Here is a 17,753-nt window from a genome sequence, read left to right as displayed (position 1 = left end):
CTCAAAGACAGAGAGGCAAAAGAAGTAGTGGATCTCACAAGAAACATTAAAGCTAATTAAAGAGAGAAAAAAAAGAGCATTAAAGATAAGATGAGATATTTCTGCAGAAATGGAAGAACAGTATACAGTGAAATGTAGTAAAGTAAAGAAGGTGGTTAGAGGAACAATGTGAGAATATCAATAAATACTATGGTGATATAAAACAAGAGAAGTATACAAGATGATTAGAAACATCAACAAGAAATAGAGACCAAAGCAGAGAATCATAAAAGATGAAAAGAGTGAAATTTTGATGAACACAGAAGAAATAAGAGAGAAATGCACAAGATACTGCTCAGAGTTATATAAGAGTTATATAGGGAGATGTTGAGGTCCAAAAGAGGTTAATGTTGAACTGAAGGAAATACCACCACCAAGCACAGAGGAAGAGAAATATATACTGAGGGATGAGGTTGTAAAGGCAGTAAAGCATTTGAAGAACCATAAAAGCCTAGGAAATGATATCACCGGAGAGATGCTGAAATATGGTTGTGACGTGATGATAGATAAACTACACCAATTGTGTAATAATGCATGGGAAGAAGAGAAAAATGGACAAGATCAATTCTAATACATATTAAAAAAAAAAAAAAAAAAAAAAGGAAAATGGACTGTAAAAAGTATAGAACAATTGCTCTAACGAGTCACGTGGGAAAAGTACTTATGATGATATTAAACAGAAAGGATAAGGAAACTAATGGATAATCCACAAGATGAGCAAGCAGAATTCAGAAGAGACAGGAGTACTGTGCATCAAATATTAATGTTATGATTAATTGTAGAGAAATCTCTATGTAAAAATATATTTATCAAAATTTTATATTTTGGCACTGGAAGAAAACACTTAGATCTGCACAAGTACATTAGTGTTCTTCCTTTCATTTTTCTTGTGATTTTGTTTTGTTTGTCTTCATTTTTCTCCTGCTTTTGTTGACTTTCAGATAGTATTTGACAGCATAAATCAGAAAGAGGCATGATGGGTTGTATGATTAAAAAACAAATAAAGGTCAGGAGACATGAGTTGGAGGAGGAGTTTCACATACCTAAGTTGCAACAATGCATAAAAGAGACAAGATCTCAGATAACAAAAGGAAAAGTAAAACAGTTAGCCTTGCCTAAAGCTGAGACTGCTGGAAACATGCATATTTGCAAGTGTTCTCTATGTTTGTGAAACATGGGTAATGGTCAAAATACAAATATTGGAAAGATTACATGAACTGGATGGATGCAAAAGATAACAAATGGAGAACTGTATAAAAAAAAAGTAACCTGCAAAGAGAATCTAATGCAAAAAAAAAGTTTGAAGGACCAGGATGGATAACAGTAGAAAGATCAAACTCTTGATATTTGGCTCATATGGTATAAACAGAAGAGGATGCCTGAGATGAGAATGGGCAGATAATGTTAAGGAGTGGTGTGGAAAGAGTTGACAGAATTTGAGTCACCTGGCAATGAACAAAGAGAATGGCAAAGAATGGTGTAAAGAATATCAGACACCAATAGGCACTGGACCTACAGACAATGATAATAATGATGATGACTTACAATTATTATTAATCTTGCTGTTTTCTCCAAATTTCCTCAAAACATTTCTATATGTATGGGATTCATTTCTTGCTCTGCTGTTTAGATTTGCAACTAGGACCAGCTTTTCCTCTCTCTCTCTCTCTCTTTTTTTTTTTTTAATAAAAACTACTTTCTTTAGTGACTTGAAAAATTACACCACTTCTTCCTTAAGAGAACCTTCTGTGGGGCCATAGATACAAATACATTTAATTGTATTTGTACCTATGGCCATATTTGTACTAATGCCACTATCTTTCATAATGTGGTTCATATAGATGATGAATAAGAGTGGAGATAATGTGCATCCTTGTCTTAAACTTAATTTTACATGAAGCCATCTTCCTGTATTTCCTTCAATTCTAACTGCAAATTTACAGCTTAAATAAAGACTGTGTATTGCTCTGTACAATGTTACATTTATCCCATATGATTATAATGTTTTGAAAAGCTTTTCTCTAGGCACTTTGCCATATGGCTTTTCTAGATCTAAAATGTAAATACAGATCCTTATGGGCAAATTAATAAACAGAATTATTGTATCTTGGGAATGGGTAATCCACATCTCACACAGTCCAAAAGTTTAATGTTTGGTGGATATTATAATGACATTCTTCTTTGAACAAAAATATGTAAGAGGTCAATACTTCGACATGCTTCAGCTGTTTATGGCAGTTACTGCCAGCTTCTCATATATTTTAGTAGCAAAGACTTCTATTTACTAGTCTCATGCCACTGACTTCTTTCTTTCTTGTTACTTAGGTGCTATGTTGCTAGATGAAGAGGTGCTTACCCAACTGGACTCAATTTTTTCTGTGGAGTTATGTGAAAAGCGAAGTGTACTCTACAGAGGTATAAAAGACTCTTCAGTTAAAAAAGCACATCAACAGTGGCCTCTGTATTCTCTGATATGTTAAACAATGTGTGTGTTGGGGGGGGGGGGGGGGGAGACGAGAAATTGCATACTGTTGTGACTTAATGTTCATGCTAAAAATAGTTCACATAGTGAGTGAGCAACTGTGATTCTGAACCATCGTAGATGTTACAGATGCTAATATACCTAGATGTTATGTTCTTATACATCAAACTCAAGAATACTATGACCTGTGTGAATATTCTTCAATGTAGACGCCCTGTATAAAATAAATATACCTATATTCCAACCAGAGAATTCTTTATGTCACTACAAAAAAAAAAAAAATTCATAGTCCTTAAATATTATATACATATTAATTATATATTAAGAAAAAATTACATTACCCAAATACCCAGCATTGAGTTCCTACTCTCTTGCATCTGGTATCAGTAACATAGCTATAATACTGCCTGTAAGCAAATAAATTAGCACTCACTTAATGAAGTTTAATATATAAAAATAATTTAACTCTTTTTTTTTTTTTTTTTAAATATGATTTTTGTGGAACTGTCTATGAAAACAAATATAATACAACTGAAAGTGAATGATATAGCTTTTGGATCAACATAAAAAATTGTTGATCATATTTAAATCTAAAGTTTAATTGTAATAAGAATATTACAGATTGGAATAAATAGGAATTATTACCAATATTTCACCACAGTCACTACAGAATCAAGGCACAGAGCTATATCTAAGATGAAACACATAAATGGGCAAAAACATGTTAGAAGTCCAATTTTGAATTTAGGTGCAATTTAAGGGGGGGGGGGGTGCATGACAATTAATAATGGTAATCAATGACATGCTGCTTATTGTATCACATTTTGGATGGTGTTACTTCCAGAATGAGCTGCTTTTAGGTGATCTAGTTAGGGAAGGACTGTGCAGCCCTTGTGGAAGTGGTGTTTGCACTCATAGTGCTAAGCTGACCAAAGAAAGCAATTCTTAGTTCCAATCTAGTTGCTGACTAGAGGAACTATTCCTTTCTCTGAACAGTTTCTGAGTTATTCAATCTCTGGCATAGGCAAATGGTTTTATTCTCCCTGGAACCTGTTTTTTTTTGTTTTTTTCCCCCTGTAAAAGAAAGAAAATTGATCATCCCTGAATGCACCTATTTCTGACAATATATATACAGCATATATTCTGTTATGTTAGAGTTAGGGACCATGCGATGGCAAAACTGCCTACTGTCTCTTCACTGAACAGTATTTATAATTAGTATTAGTCTTGGACCAGCTATCGCTGAATGGCTATCAGTGAAGACTGAACTGTCCCCTCAGTCACCAAAATTTTAGATAGGGCTAAAGGGCCTTGCTTACTCCCTATAGAAGCAGATTGATCTGATTAGGAATTTCCACATGTCATGCAGAATTAAGAATTAATTTATCTTCTTGAGTTAGAATAAATGCTAATTAGACTGACTACCTATGCAGTAGATAACTTTCATTATCTAGCCTAACTCCCATTTTCATTGCTGAATGGAGGTCCGAATTAGATGTTGCCATGTCTGGTCTCCACAGCTGGCAAAACTGCCTACTGTCTCTTCACTGAACAGTATTTATAATTAGTATTAGTCTTGGACCAGCTATTGCTGAATGGCTATCAGTGAAGACTTAACTGTCCTCTCAGTCACCAAAATTTTAGATAGGGCTAAAGGGCCTTGCTTACTCCCTATAGAAGCAGATTGATCTGATTAGGAATTTCCACATGTCATGCAGAATTAAGAATTAATTTATCTTCTTGAGTTAGAATAAATGCTAATTAGACTGACTACCTATGCAGTAGATAACTTTCATTATCTAGCCTAACTCCCATTTTCATCGCTGAATGGAGGTCCGAATTAGATGTTGCCATGTCTGGTCTCCAGAGCAAGCCCCCCCTCCAAAAGTTCCAGAAGTTCCTTATTCAAGGATACAAACAGTAAATCAAGTATAAGTTGGCAGCTACTGTGAGTGATATTCTTCTCCAAGGGAAGGCCAAATCACTGAAGGAACCCAGAAGTCCCCTTGAGAGTATCACAGTAAAGAAGTTCTACAAGCTTGTAACTAGTGTTGTTGGGCTAAACCTGATGTAATGCATCACAAGGCTTCCTGACCAGCTAGCAAACAATCCTTTTACATTTATAACTGCTTCTGGAATCAGCCACGATGTAAATTTTTTACTTCCAGTTATTTTTATCAAATCTGCACAATTAGAGCTTAATTTAGATCCTAACATTCAACTGAATGAAATTAAAGCAGTAAAATCACTGTGAAAATAAACTGTGCATCCTAATAATATACAAATTTTATAATTAATTGCTGAAGGGCTTCCACAGCTCAATTGGTATTAAATATGCTCTTTGATTGGAAACTCCTATAATAAAAGAATTGCAAATGTATTAATATTATCATTCAAGCATCTTTAGAACCTGAAACCACATCACAGGAAGGTAACAGTCTCTATTTATACAATATTATTCATACCTCTCCTTGAATTCATTCAACAACAAAGCACTTACAGGAGACTATAGCAATCTATTCCACTCATTTGTCGCTATCCAAGTAAAAAATCTAGTTCCTAACATTCTTACTCAATTTTCAAGAATGACCACTCTAGTCATGTACTGAAAAATCTCTGCATCATGCATAAAAAACCCTTTTAGTAACTTACTTCTATCGTATCCTCTCTTTTCCATCTACCAACTTCTGCAACCCAAAAATCCAAGTCTATCCTTAGAGGAGGCATTCCAAAGACTCTCACCATTTGGTCACTTGCTCTGGATCCTCCTCACTACTCTTTCATCCTTAAGAAACTGAGGTAGCCATGTCTGGACACAGTGATCCAGGTGCAATCATATATCAAAGCCTTATAAAAAGGAAGAATAGCTTCGTTATCTCTGCTTGACTGCATTTATCAGTAACCAAGTAATCCTATGAGCTACTATGGCCATATTGCAATATGTCCACTGAACTTCAACCCCCCGAGCCATCACTCTTACATCCCCAGTCTCCCATCAATTTCCTGAAGGATAGTTCCATGAATGTAGTTAAAATTTGTAATCTTTTCATCTCAAATTGCATAACCTTAAATTTCTGGATTTTAAAGTGGTACCCCATTATCCTTTACCATAGCTAGTAATCTATTTAAATCATTCTGTAGGATCTCTACATCACCTTGATTAACTGTTACTCTACCTAGGTTTTACAACACCAATGAACAACTGAATGTTTCCTATATCAATAATGAATAAATTCAATAATGTAACAATAGAAATTACAGAGCTCAATAATTTCCAATTAGAGAACTCTGTGACACCATGCATCTCCTATCTTTTCCTTGATTCTAAGCCTTCATATACTACTCCTTGGTATCTGTTTGCCAACATTCTCATATCCACATCATCTCATCAACTTTGTATCTATCTTCAACTGCTCCACTTTGTATAACAGTTCTATGCAGTATCCTATTAAATGGCTTTGCAAAGTACAGCAGTACTACTACGAAATGTTTCCCTTCATTTAATTTAACTGTCACTCCATTTTATAATAGAGTAACAGTTGAATTAAATAAAGGGAAATATTTTGCAGTGATAATGATATACTTTGCAAAGTCATTTAATAGGATATAGGATGGCAATCCCTTATAAAATAGTGAGTAAATTACTAAGGAATGATATATCCTGTGCCCCAAAGAGCATCAAATCCCATCAAATCATTCCTGATTTTTTTTTTTTTTTTTTTTTCCCTATGACCAACTTCACCAATACTTTTACAGCTCCTGACTAAGGGTGTGTCGGCCAGTCTCAGGACTAGAAACTCAAACTATTCATCCTACAAAACAAACAAACAACACTGGCCAGAAGATGCGTGCTTTGATAGATACGTTAATTATTTACAGACTATGTAGATAATTAACCATCCTATTATGAAATTAATTAGTGTGACCATGACAAGCTATCACATGAAGACACTGTTTTGAAATGGAATGAAGCATTAAAATGCTTCATGCAATTTCAAACATGGAACATAACAATTCTTCAATTGATATGACAGTTAATTGACAACTGTTCATATTTATTTCAACTACATAAGGTAAGATAGATTAATCAAGTGCATAAAAAAAGGAAGTTAGGACAAGGGTAAAGTTTTTTTCAGGTTAATATTATTGTATCTTTTAGGGGTGCTTAAGGGTGAAAGCTGTATAAGTGAGAGGAGACCTCCACATAGCCTTTAAAGGAATGCGGAGAACCGACCAGGACTTCTGACCTAACATACAATCCTAACCTTCTTATCGTGCACCTTGTTAGGTATCTACCAGGATACTGAATGAATGAGGATGGGCTGGCAATTTGGGATTTAGCCGAACAAATTATATTCTTATTAGTTAAACCGCAATGCATTACCATCATTATACATTGCAGTTTGACTAATAAGAATACAATTTATATTATTATTATTATTATTCGTGACACCACCAAGGAGTCCGAAGACTCATCGTGGGAGGACACCTATTGTATAACTCTACGTCTCCACCAATCCTCTACATCAGCGCCATCCACTGCCCACCACAGTTAGTAATTTTTGTCTGTAAATTGGGCGTATTCTGAAGGGCAGATTTGTCTGTATGTGGGATGAAAAACCTCAGTTTCCGGGAGTAAAAACTCTACCTCTGTATGAGATCGGCTAACTCACCTTCGATTGAAAAAGTCCATATAAAGATTCCTCCCATCATGATGAGAATCGAACTTAGGCCTTTTCCAACTGAATGGCGCAATGTACCATCGTTCTTTCAATTGCGCTACAGAGGCACTTAAATTTGGTCAGCTAAATTCCAAATTGCCAGTCAATCCTTATTCATTCAGTATCCAGACAGATACCTAACAAAGTGCACAACGAGAAGGTGAAGATTGGATGTTAGGTCAGAAGTCCCAATCGGTTCTCTGCTTTCCTCCAAAGGCTATGTGACAGAATATCACATAGCCTTTGGAGGAAACATGACAGAATTTCATGGCAACATGACAGAATTTCATGCGGTTTGGGGCATCGCCCGGCTAAACAAGGCCGCCATTCTTTTCGCAAGAGAACCAAGGTGAACAGCAAAGCGACAGCTACTGGAACAAATCCTGAAGCACATACCAACTGAACATCACCAGAGTTTAAGATTAGTACTATCAACATTAGAAGCCTGCATGGTAATGAAATGGAGCTGAGGAACTGGATAGGTACCAGATCGACATAATAGGGGTGATTGAAACAAAAAAGGCAAAATCTGGCAAGATTTTTCTGAGCAAAAAATACAAAATGTTATATTCAGGCAATGACAATCAAGGAAAAGAAGGAGTAACCATAGTATTAATACGATGCTAATCTTCTTGAATAGCAGGCAGTCTCAAGTAGAGTGATGTGGGCAAATATCAGAATGGGGAACTGGACAATGAGACTTATTTGTGTCTATGGTCCAACAGAAGGTTCTACTATGGTAAAAGTGAATGAATTTTTTGAGGCTTTAGAGAAAGCAACTGACACAACGAAAAAGGAAAAGTTGGTCCTTGTTGCGGATTTAAATAGCAGAGTAGGAAATTATTGTCAGTCATACAAAAATATTCTGGGAAAATTTGGAAAAAAGAACAAAGCCTAATAATAATAGCAAATACCTGTTGGATTTCTGCTCAGCATGGACTGGTTATTACTAATACAATGTTCCAACATAAAAATGTGGAGAAGAGGCAAGGAATAAGAAAAGTCTCAGTGACTATGTTATTGTTGATAGTGATGTTTTCTCCCTTGTGCAGGACACCAGAGTGTACAGAGGATTTGAAATTGGAAGTGATCACCATTTAGCCTTGAGCAGGATAAAATTGAATTTCATATTGAAATGAAGAACTTGTAAGAAGATTTTAAAGTGAATAAAAATTGAGCAGTTCTCAGATGTGAACCGTAGACTAAAATACACAAAGATTATCCAAGAGAAAATGAAAGAGTTTGAGAACAGGAACCAAACCTTGGAGATTCAGAGGAAAATCCTGAAGAAAACACTGATTGATTCAGCCAGAGAGGTATGTGGTGAGGTTGTCTGCAAGGATAGAAAAATCAGAATGGTGGTTAACTTCCATGGTGGACACAGGAAGTTAAAGAGGCAGTGAAGGAAAAGAAGAAAGAGTATCAAAAGTTATCGGCAAATAAGCCAGCTTGTGCTCTCAGAGAATACAGCGACAAATGTAAGAGAGCTAAACACTGTGTAAAACTAGCTAAACAAAAGTCGTGGGAAGCCTTTGATAAAAACATAGAAAAGAAATATCAAGAAGGTGGCAAAATATTCTGAAGGCTGTTGAAAAAGCTCAACAATGGAGGAAATAGTGCTGTAAAACGAATTAGATATGATAAAGGTGACATGAAAACCAATGAAAAAGAAATCCTTGATATATGGAGTAATTATTTCGAAAAATTGCTAAACGAAACAATCAGTAACAGCACAGTAATAAAAAAAAACAGGCATGTAATCAGGAATACATATCCATACTTGAAATAGAAAAAGCCATCAAAAGCCTGAAATTGGAAAGGCAACAGGAAGATGTATTCAACCAGAAATACTCAAGCATGGAGGTATAAAGGTCTTACAGTAGCTGCACTGCAAGTATAGATGCAAGTATACTTGCAACTATTACAACAGTTATTCAATTTAGTTAGGAATCTTGCAGACTTGTACTAGATTGATTTAGAAGTATAACATCATCCACATAAAGTAGAGAGCGGAGATTAATTAGGAAGGGAAGCTTGATGAAAAACAAGGTGGATTGACCAAATAGAGGCTGTAAGGATCAGATTTTCACTTTATGACAAATAGTTGAGAAATCTGTTTTGTAGATCTGGAAAAGGCATATGACAAGGTGCCAAGAGAAAAGCTATTCAAAATGCTACAGTTTTTATGGTATCAATGGGTCAATTCAAAGGGAGCATTATATCAAGCAATACTTAAGTCTTTATTTAAGTTGTAAATCAGCAATTAGAATTGAAGGACATACAGGAAGACGGTATAATGTTAAGTCTGGTGTCAGACAAGGATGTACATTATCCCCTCTGTTATTCATTATCTATATGGATCATATTATGGGGAAAGTGGTACTATTATTATTACGTGACACCTCCAGAGAGCCCAAAGACTCAGAGTATTAAACCTAATATCAAAATTGGAAATGTTAATCTCAGCTCTCTACTTTATGCAGATGATGTTATACTTCTAAATAAATCCAGCACAATTCTACAAGATTCCAAGATTAAATTGAATAATTATTGTAATAGATTTTGATATGAAGGTCATGGTACATATCAGGAATTTTATGATGATGACATCTTTTAGGGTTGGGAGGAATTATGACCGAAACAACTAAAGCTGTAAGGCCAAGGCAAAGACAATGAAAACAGGCAGATGCACTGAAAATATCAATTGCACTGTGAATGGAGAACCTATAGAACATGTTAAACATTTCAGCTACTTAGGCACGATTTTTAATGAAAATGGTGAATTAAATATGGAAATGGACAACAGAATCAATAAAGCTGGTATGGTAGGAGGTCAACTGAATAAATTTATATGGAAGAGAGAAATTAGTTAAAACACTAAATTAGTTGTATATGTTCAAACCAACTTTAACTTATGGATCTGAGAGCTGGGTTAGAAATAAAACACTTGACCAAAGACTAGAGACCACAGACATGAGAAAGATTAGAGGCGTGAACAGATGGCATCAGTGGCAATATCATATTAAAAACAAGGATATTAAGAAAGAACTTAACATTGTTAGCATTTAGGAATGTGTTAGCAGAGCTAATCTCAGATGGTATGGTCACTTAAACAGAATGGGAAAGGAAAAATTAGCAAAACAAGTGTTCTCTGCAAGGTTAGCAGGAAAAAGACCCAGAGGAAGAACAAGATATAGGTGGATTGATATAGTAAAAGGTGCCTTAGAAGATAGAAATATAAGATCTGATAATGTTGGAGTCTTGACAGGTAACACATTGATTTGGAGAAAAATTGTTGATAAGAAGTTAATAACGATGTAAGTTCTTCAAGTAGTACTATCATATCCTGTACACCCGTTGAGGGTACATATCAGGAATTTGATGATGATGATTATCTTTTAGGGTTGGGTTGGGAGGAATTATGAACAAAACAACTAAAGCTATAAGGCCCGTATTATGGCTATCAAATGGATCTTAACTGGCTGGTTTGCAAGATGAAATATCTGAGTATCTGGGAGGGAAAACTTTACTATTTTCAAACGAGACCGGTTAACTCACCTTCAGTATGCAAGCCAGTTTCATATAAAAGTAGCAGGGTTTTTCTACATTTAAAGAGGACAAATATTGTAATATAATTGAAATACATAATATAATTTAATAAACCGTAATAAATTAAAACATTTGTTGTGCTGCAGGTGGGAGTGAGAACAACATGCTGTTTTGGTATTTGGACTAGGTCATCATCATCATCATCATCATCATCATCAAATTCCTGCCATGTACCCTCAAGGGGTGTACAGGATATGACAGTACTACATGAAAAAACTACATCATTACTAACTTCCTATCTACAATTTTCCTCCAAATCAGTCTGTTACTTGTCAAGACTCCAACATTATCAGATCTTATATTTCTATCGTCTAAGGCATTTTGTACCGTATCAATCCACCTATATCTTGGTCTTCCTCTGGGTCGTTTTCCTGCCAACCTGGCAGAGAACACTTGTTTTGCTAATCTTTCCTCTCCCATTCTATTTAAGTGACCATACCATCTGAGATTAGCTCTGCTAACGCATTCCTGGATGCTGACAATGTCAAGTTCTTTCCTAATATCCTCATTTTTAAAATGATATTGCCATTGATGCCATCTGTTCACACCTCTAATCTTTCTCAGGACTCTCATATCTGCAGTAACTAGTCTTTGGTCAAGTGTTTTACTTCTGACGCAGCTCTCAGATCCATAAGTTAAAATTGGTTTGAACACAGTCTTGTATACAGCTAATTTAGTGTTATGACTAATTTCTTTCTTATTCCATATGAATTTATTCAATTGACTTCCCACGATACCAGCTTTGCTGATTCTGTTGTCTATTTCTATATTTAGTTTACCATCTTCAGTAAAAATTGTGCCTAAGTAGCTGAAATGTTTTACTTGTTCCACAGGTTCTCCATTCACAACACAGTTGACATTTTCAATGATTCTGCCTATTTTCATTGTCTTTGTCTTTTTATTGCTGACCTTCATACCATATCTATTACAACAGCTATTCAATTTAGTCAGAGAATCTTGCAGACTTGTAGCGGATTTATTTAGAAGTATAACATCATCCGCATAAAGCAAAGAGCTGACATTAACATCTCCAATTTTGATATCAGGTTTAATACCACATTCCTTCATAATGTGATCCATATAGATAATGAATAACAGAGGGGATAATGTACATCCTTGTCTCACCCCAGATTTAACATTAAACCATCTTCCTGTACTTCCTTCAATTCTAACTGCTGACTCACAACTCAAATAAAGACTAAGTATTGCTTGATATAATGCCCCATTGACACCATATAACTGCAGCGTATTGAATAGCTTCTCTCTTGGCACCTTGTCATATGCCTTTTCCAAATCGACAAAACTTAAATACAGATCTTTGTTATATTCCCATGCTTTCTCGACTATTTGTCGTAAAGTGAAGATCTGAACCTGACAGCCTCTATTTGGCCTGAATCCAGCTTGTTCTTCACCAAGCTTTTCTTCCACAATTCTTCTCAACCGTTTCTCAAGTATACTTGCATAGATCTTGCCAGGAACACTCAGTAGGGAAATACCTCTGTAATTCTCACATTCAGTTTTATTTCCCTTTTTATATATGGGTACTATGAGAGCTCTACTCCAATCATCGGGAATTCGTCCCTCTGTCCAGGCTTTCTGAACTATGCAGTGCAGCCACTGTAAGACTCTTATACCACCATACTTCAGCATTTCTGGTCGAATATCATCTACTCCTGCTGCCTTTCCACATTTCAAGCCTTTGATGGCTTTTTCTACTTCAAGTATGGATATGTATTCCTGACTGCATGCCTGGTCAGTGTTTTTTATCACTGTGCTGTCATCACTGCTTGTTTCATTTAGCAGTTTTTCAAAGTAATTACTCCATACTTCAAGGATATCTTTTTCTCCTGTTTTCATTTCACCTTTATCATCTCTAATTCCTTTTACAGCACTCTTTCCTCCATTCCTAAGCTTCTTCAACAACCTCCAGAATATTTTGCCACCTTCTTGATATTTATTTTCTATATTCTTGCCAAAGTCCTCCCATGACTTTTGTTTAGCTAGTTTTACACACTGTTTAGCTTTCTTACATTTGTCTCTGTATTCTGTAAGAGTAAAAGCTGACTTATTTGCCAGGAACTTTTGATATGCTTTCTTCTTTTCCTTCACTGCCTCTTTAACTTCCTGTGTCCACCAGGGAGTTCTGATTTTTTTATCCTTGCACACAACCTCACCACATGCCTCTCTGGCAGAATCAATCAATGTTTCCTTCAGAGTTTGCCACTGAATCTCCAAGGTTTGATTCCTGTTCTCAAACTCTTTCATTTTCTTTTCAATAATATTTCTGTATTTTAGTCTACAGTTCACATCTGAGAGCTGCTCAACTTTTATTCGCTTTAAAACTTTCTTACATGTTATTCTTTTCAATATGAAATTCAATTTTATCCTGCTCAAGACTAAATAGTGATCACTTCCAATTTCAAATCCTCTGTACACTCTGGTGTCCTGCACCAGGGAGAAAACATCACTATCAACAATAACATAGACAATGAGACTTTTCTTATTCCTAGCCTCTTCTCTCCATGTGAATTTGTGCACATTTTTATGTTGGAACATGGTGTTAGTAATAACCAGTCCATGTCCTGAGCAGAAATCCAACAGATATTTGCCATTATTATTAGCTTTGCTCTTTTCTCCAAATTTTCCCGAAATATTTTTGTATGTCTCACAATCATTTCCTACTCTACTATTTAGATTCCCAACAAGGACCAACTTTTCCTTTTTCATTGTGTCAGTTGCTTTTTCTAAAGCCTCAAAAAATTCCTCCACTTCTACCTTAGTAGAACCTTCTGTGGGACCATAGGCACAAATAAGTCTCATTGTCCAGTTCCCCATTCTCATATTTGCCCACATTACTCTACTTGAGACTGACTGCCATTCAAGAAGATTAGCCTCGTATTTTGTGTTGAATACTATGGCTACTCCTTCTTTTCCTTGATTGTCATTGCCTGAATATAACATTTTGTATTTATTACTCAGAAAGATCTCACCAGTTTTGGTCTTTTTTGTTTCAGTGACCCCTATTATGTCGATCTGGTACTTATCTAATTCCTCAGCTAGCTCCATTTCTTTGCCATTCAGGCTTCATATGTTGATAGTACCGATTTTTAACTCTGGTGATGTTGAGTTGGGGTGTGTTTTCAGATTTGTTCCAGTAGCTGACTTTTCGCTGTTCGCCCTGGTTCCCTGGCGAAAACAACGGGGGCCTTGTTTAACCGGGCGACGCCCCAGCCGGCATGAAATTTTGTCATGTTGTACCATCATTTTTTTTTTTAGTTTGGTTTAACCAATAAGAATACAATTTGGTCGGCTAAATCCCAAATTGCCAGCCCATCCTCGTTCGTTCAGTATCAAAGTAGATACCCAACAGGGTGCACCACGAGAAGGTGAGGATTGGACATTAGGTCAGAAGCCCTGGTCGGTTCTCCGCATTCCTTTAAAGGCTATGTGGAGGTCTCCTCTCAGTTATACAGCTTTGACCCTTAAGCACCCCTTTGGACTAGGTTTTAACTCATTTTGATTGAGGACTATTTCTATTAATCATAATTGAGCTGGTCAACAAAAAAAAGTGCTCTTTCAAGTACTGGTTTTTGGAAGTAATCCAAGTATTCCTTATCTCTAAACCATTATCCAGTACGTGAACCAAAATCACTGGAGTAATTTTTGTCTGGGTCTGATTAAAGTCATTGAATATATAATATTGTAAGATTTTCTTTTTCAGAAAACATGATGTGGAATAATGATATAAAAATTAAAATAAGAAACTCAGAAAAACAACACCAAGTAAAACATCTCTTAGTTCTCTTACAGACACATGCATTCCATAAAATCCTAAAAATATTAACCCTTATTAACATGTCACATTAATATAGCCTATAACATGGCATAACATCAAGCTGTTGTGTATATTAAAGAATGACTTGATTTTGAGAAGAGTGTAAAAGTAATTCTTTTACCTCAAAGAAAAGGCTTGAAAGAAAAGATGAGGCTTGTAAATATTATGAATATTTCAGCTAAGAATGTTAACAAGGATAAATAATTTTATACTTAACCAAATAAAGGCAAAAAAACAGCAATGAGCAGTTTGCTGATGATAGCAACTGGCATACACCACTTTAATTTTTCACCACACATTCTTTTGGCTTTGCTTGAATGAGAAATATATATGAATATGAAGGTTTTTTGTGGTTTAGCAGTTCTTCAGTTTAATATTAACAGTTTAATAAAATAAACAACATAACTTAACAAGTTGTCAGATTTGCATCATCAAGGGTATCGAAACTTATATAAAATAAACAGACTAGAAAAAAAATTACACATTATAGATGTTATCAGAACTTTGCAATTAGTACATACAAACAAGTGACCACAAAAAAAAAAAAAAAAAAAAAAAAAAAATCTGCAGGAATTGCAATAGGTTTTTTTCCTATCACCAGCCTTAGCAAATCTCTTTATAATTTCAAAATGCATACTACTGAAAATTATTACGAAAAAATCAATAATTTCGTTGTCATATAGATGACATTGTTTGTTGTTTGGTCAAGAAAAACAGACTTAACTCAGTTTAAAGATTATGTGAATGTTTTGCACCCAAACATAAATTGCATTCTTGAACTAGAAGATCGCAAAAAATTACCATTCCTTGACATCTTTCTTGAAGTAAATGAAGAAGAAAAAAGACCAATCTTTTTAGTATGCAGAAAAGCTACTGCAACTGGAAAGCTTTTTACATGCTGATTCACACCATAATTTATAATCATATTACAAAAGAAAGACATGATTAAAACATTACAAGATAGAGCTGACAACATTTCCAGTGGACCGAAAAGACAGAGTGAAGAACTTCACTATCTTGCTCTCAATGGTTACAAACCAAAAGCAATCAACAAAATGTTTAATATGTCTCTGACAGCTCCTTTACCTAAACACAATTTGAAGAATGCTATCATATTACCTTACATCAAGTATCTTGCAAAAGTGGCCTTTTTTTTTTTTTTTTTTTTTTGACAATAGAAGATTTCTAGGTTCTTACATCCACCAAAATCTCCATATCATCCTATGAAAAAAAAAAAGAGAAAAAAAAACAAAAAAAAACAGGAGTTTACAAAATTCATTGCTCTTCTGGCATTTGCTATGTAGGTCAGAAAAAAGGCAGAAAGGTCTTGGGAGATTTGCATATCTGAAATATATACGGAAAAGGCATTGAAAAAAGAAGACAAAACAGAAATGCAATATACTGATCATAATTGTGTTACAAGAAAGTTTAAAGAAGTCTCAGAAATGCTCTGGATTCCCACACCATGTAATAAAAACCAAGGCTTAATTTTAACCAAACTTGGTCTGTTTCTTTCAAAAATCTAACCGTGGACCTGGGATGTAGCACACATCATGCCACAGAACTAGCACTGTTCCAATGCATGCATAATACAACTTTTTTTTTTCGGATCATCTTTACATTTGTACTAGTTTTGAAGTTATGATAACATCTGCCATGTGTAATTCATCTGTTTTTTTAAGTCTTTTATACAAGTTTTGTACTCCTGATGATGTAAGTCTGACAACTTACGAAACTTGTTGGGTTACAATGTTTATTTTATTAAACCTGTTAATGTTTAGAAACATGTGGCATCAATAACAAAAATTAACTGAATATATATTTTTTATCTTTCTTGACTAAATATAAATAATTATTTATATTTCAAATTCTCATAAATATATACAGGTATCCCTCGATTAACACGGTTAATTAATCCCTCAATGTTACCGCGTATATCAAAATCGCATTAATCAAATCTAATAATCAATGGTAAAAATTACAATTCGTCCATGATCGATTACTGTATTAATAATTTGTTTTATGTGGTACTCTTTTAGGAAAGATAAAAAATGAATGCAAAGTAAATGTTTAATAAATGCTTGTACCTACATTATTTACTGCAATTTTTTATCAAAAGAAGTTATCAAGAGTCGTTTGAACAGTTTTAGTTTTTTTCTTATCGGCATAAATTCTATGATAACAAGCAAAATGACTCTCCAGACTTTGGCAAAAAAGCAATAAAACAAAGAAAAAACACTGGAAATATAATATATGATGGTACAAATTAAGTGGATATTGAATCCAACATTATTTCATAGCCGAATATATAGAAGCTAAAAGTTTCGGCAGATGCAAGCATAACCAACCTTATGGGCAACCGTAGTAAAGGCGGAGTAAGCTCCAGATCATTTTTGCTTAGTATTTTCCATAAATGTAAAAGCACATCTCCTAGAGGAGATGTATGATAAATAAGTCTTTGGTTCTCTATTGTAATACATGGTGGTTTATTTATTTTCAGTTACAATCTAAAAATTATTGAACAAAGAATTAAAAAAAATAAATAAATAAACCTACTATACTGACATCGGAGGTTGTGTCTGAGATACAGTTTATCTCAGATAAACTGTATCTCTCAGATACAGTTTACTGTCAAATATCACAAACCTTTACATAACATGTGTTAAACCAAACTGACAGCAAAAAACAGTGCGGAATATCAATCGTAACATATGAATGCACAGCTACTCATGACCTCCAAGCTATACACTAAATTGTGTGAGAATATTTATATTAAGCATTTTGCTTGAATCTGTCAGATCAGCTGCGAGCTCCTCAGGGTTAAAGGCACGTTGATTAAAACTCTTGCCATGTATATCAAGGGATTGTTGCAATGAATATCAAATATTCATTGATATTCATTGAATATCAATGAATCAAATATATAATCAATAAATTTGATTATATATAATGAAATCCACGATAATCAAATCCGCGTTAAGCAAAACCATGTTAAGCAAGGGATACCTGTAATTATAGATAACTGCAGAATTTCAGAAGTTCATGTAGATAGGTAGCTAAGTGTGGA

General features: G+C 34.7%; 1 protein-coding gene across 1 annotated transcript in view; it reads right to left on the bottom strand.

The window, feature by feature from the left end:
- Positions 1-17,753, bottom strand: part of LOC150106920 (phosphatidylserine synthase-like) — a 215,757-nt gene that overhangs the window by 68,657 nt on the left and 129,347 nt on the right. Inside the window, exon 10 of the mRNA XM_090392822.1 lies at positions 2,863-2,928. Coding sequence (XP_090248948.1) covers positions 2,863-2,928 — 66 coding nt within the window. The remainder of the gene's footprint in view (positions 1-2,862; positions 2,929-17,753) is intronic.

Source organism: Typopeltis vanoorti, chromosome 5, assembly GCF_054136105.1.
Source record: "Typopeltis vanoorti isolate ZY-2024b chromosome 5, IOZ_Tvanoo_1.0, whole genome shotgun sequence".
In the NCBI taxonomy this organism is placed as follows: domain Eukaryota; kingdom Metazoa; phylum Arthropoda; class Arachnida; order Uropygi; family Thelyphonidae; genus Typopeltis; species Typopeltis vanoorti.
The sequence above is the reverse complement of the archived record's forward strand: the minus strand, read 5'-3'. Positions and strand labels throughout refer to the sequence as shown.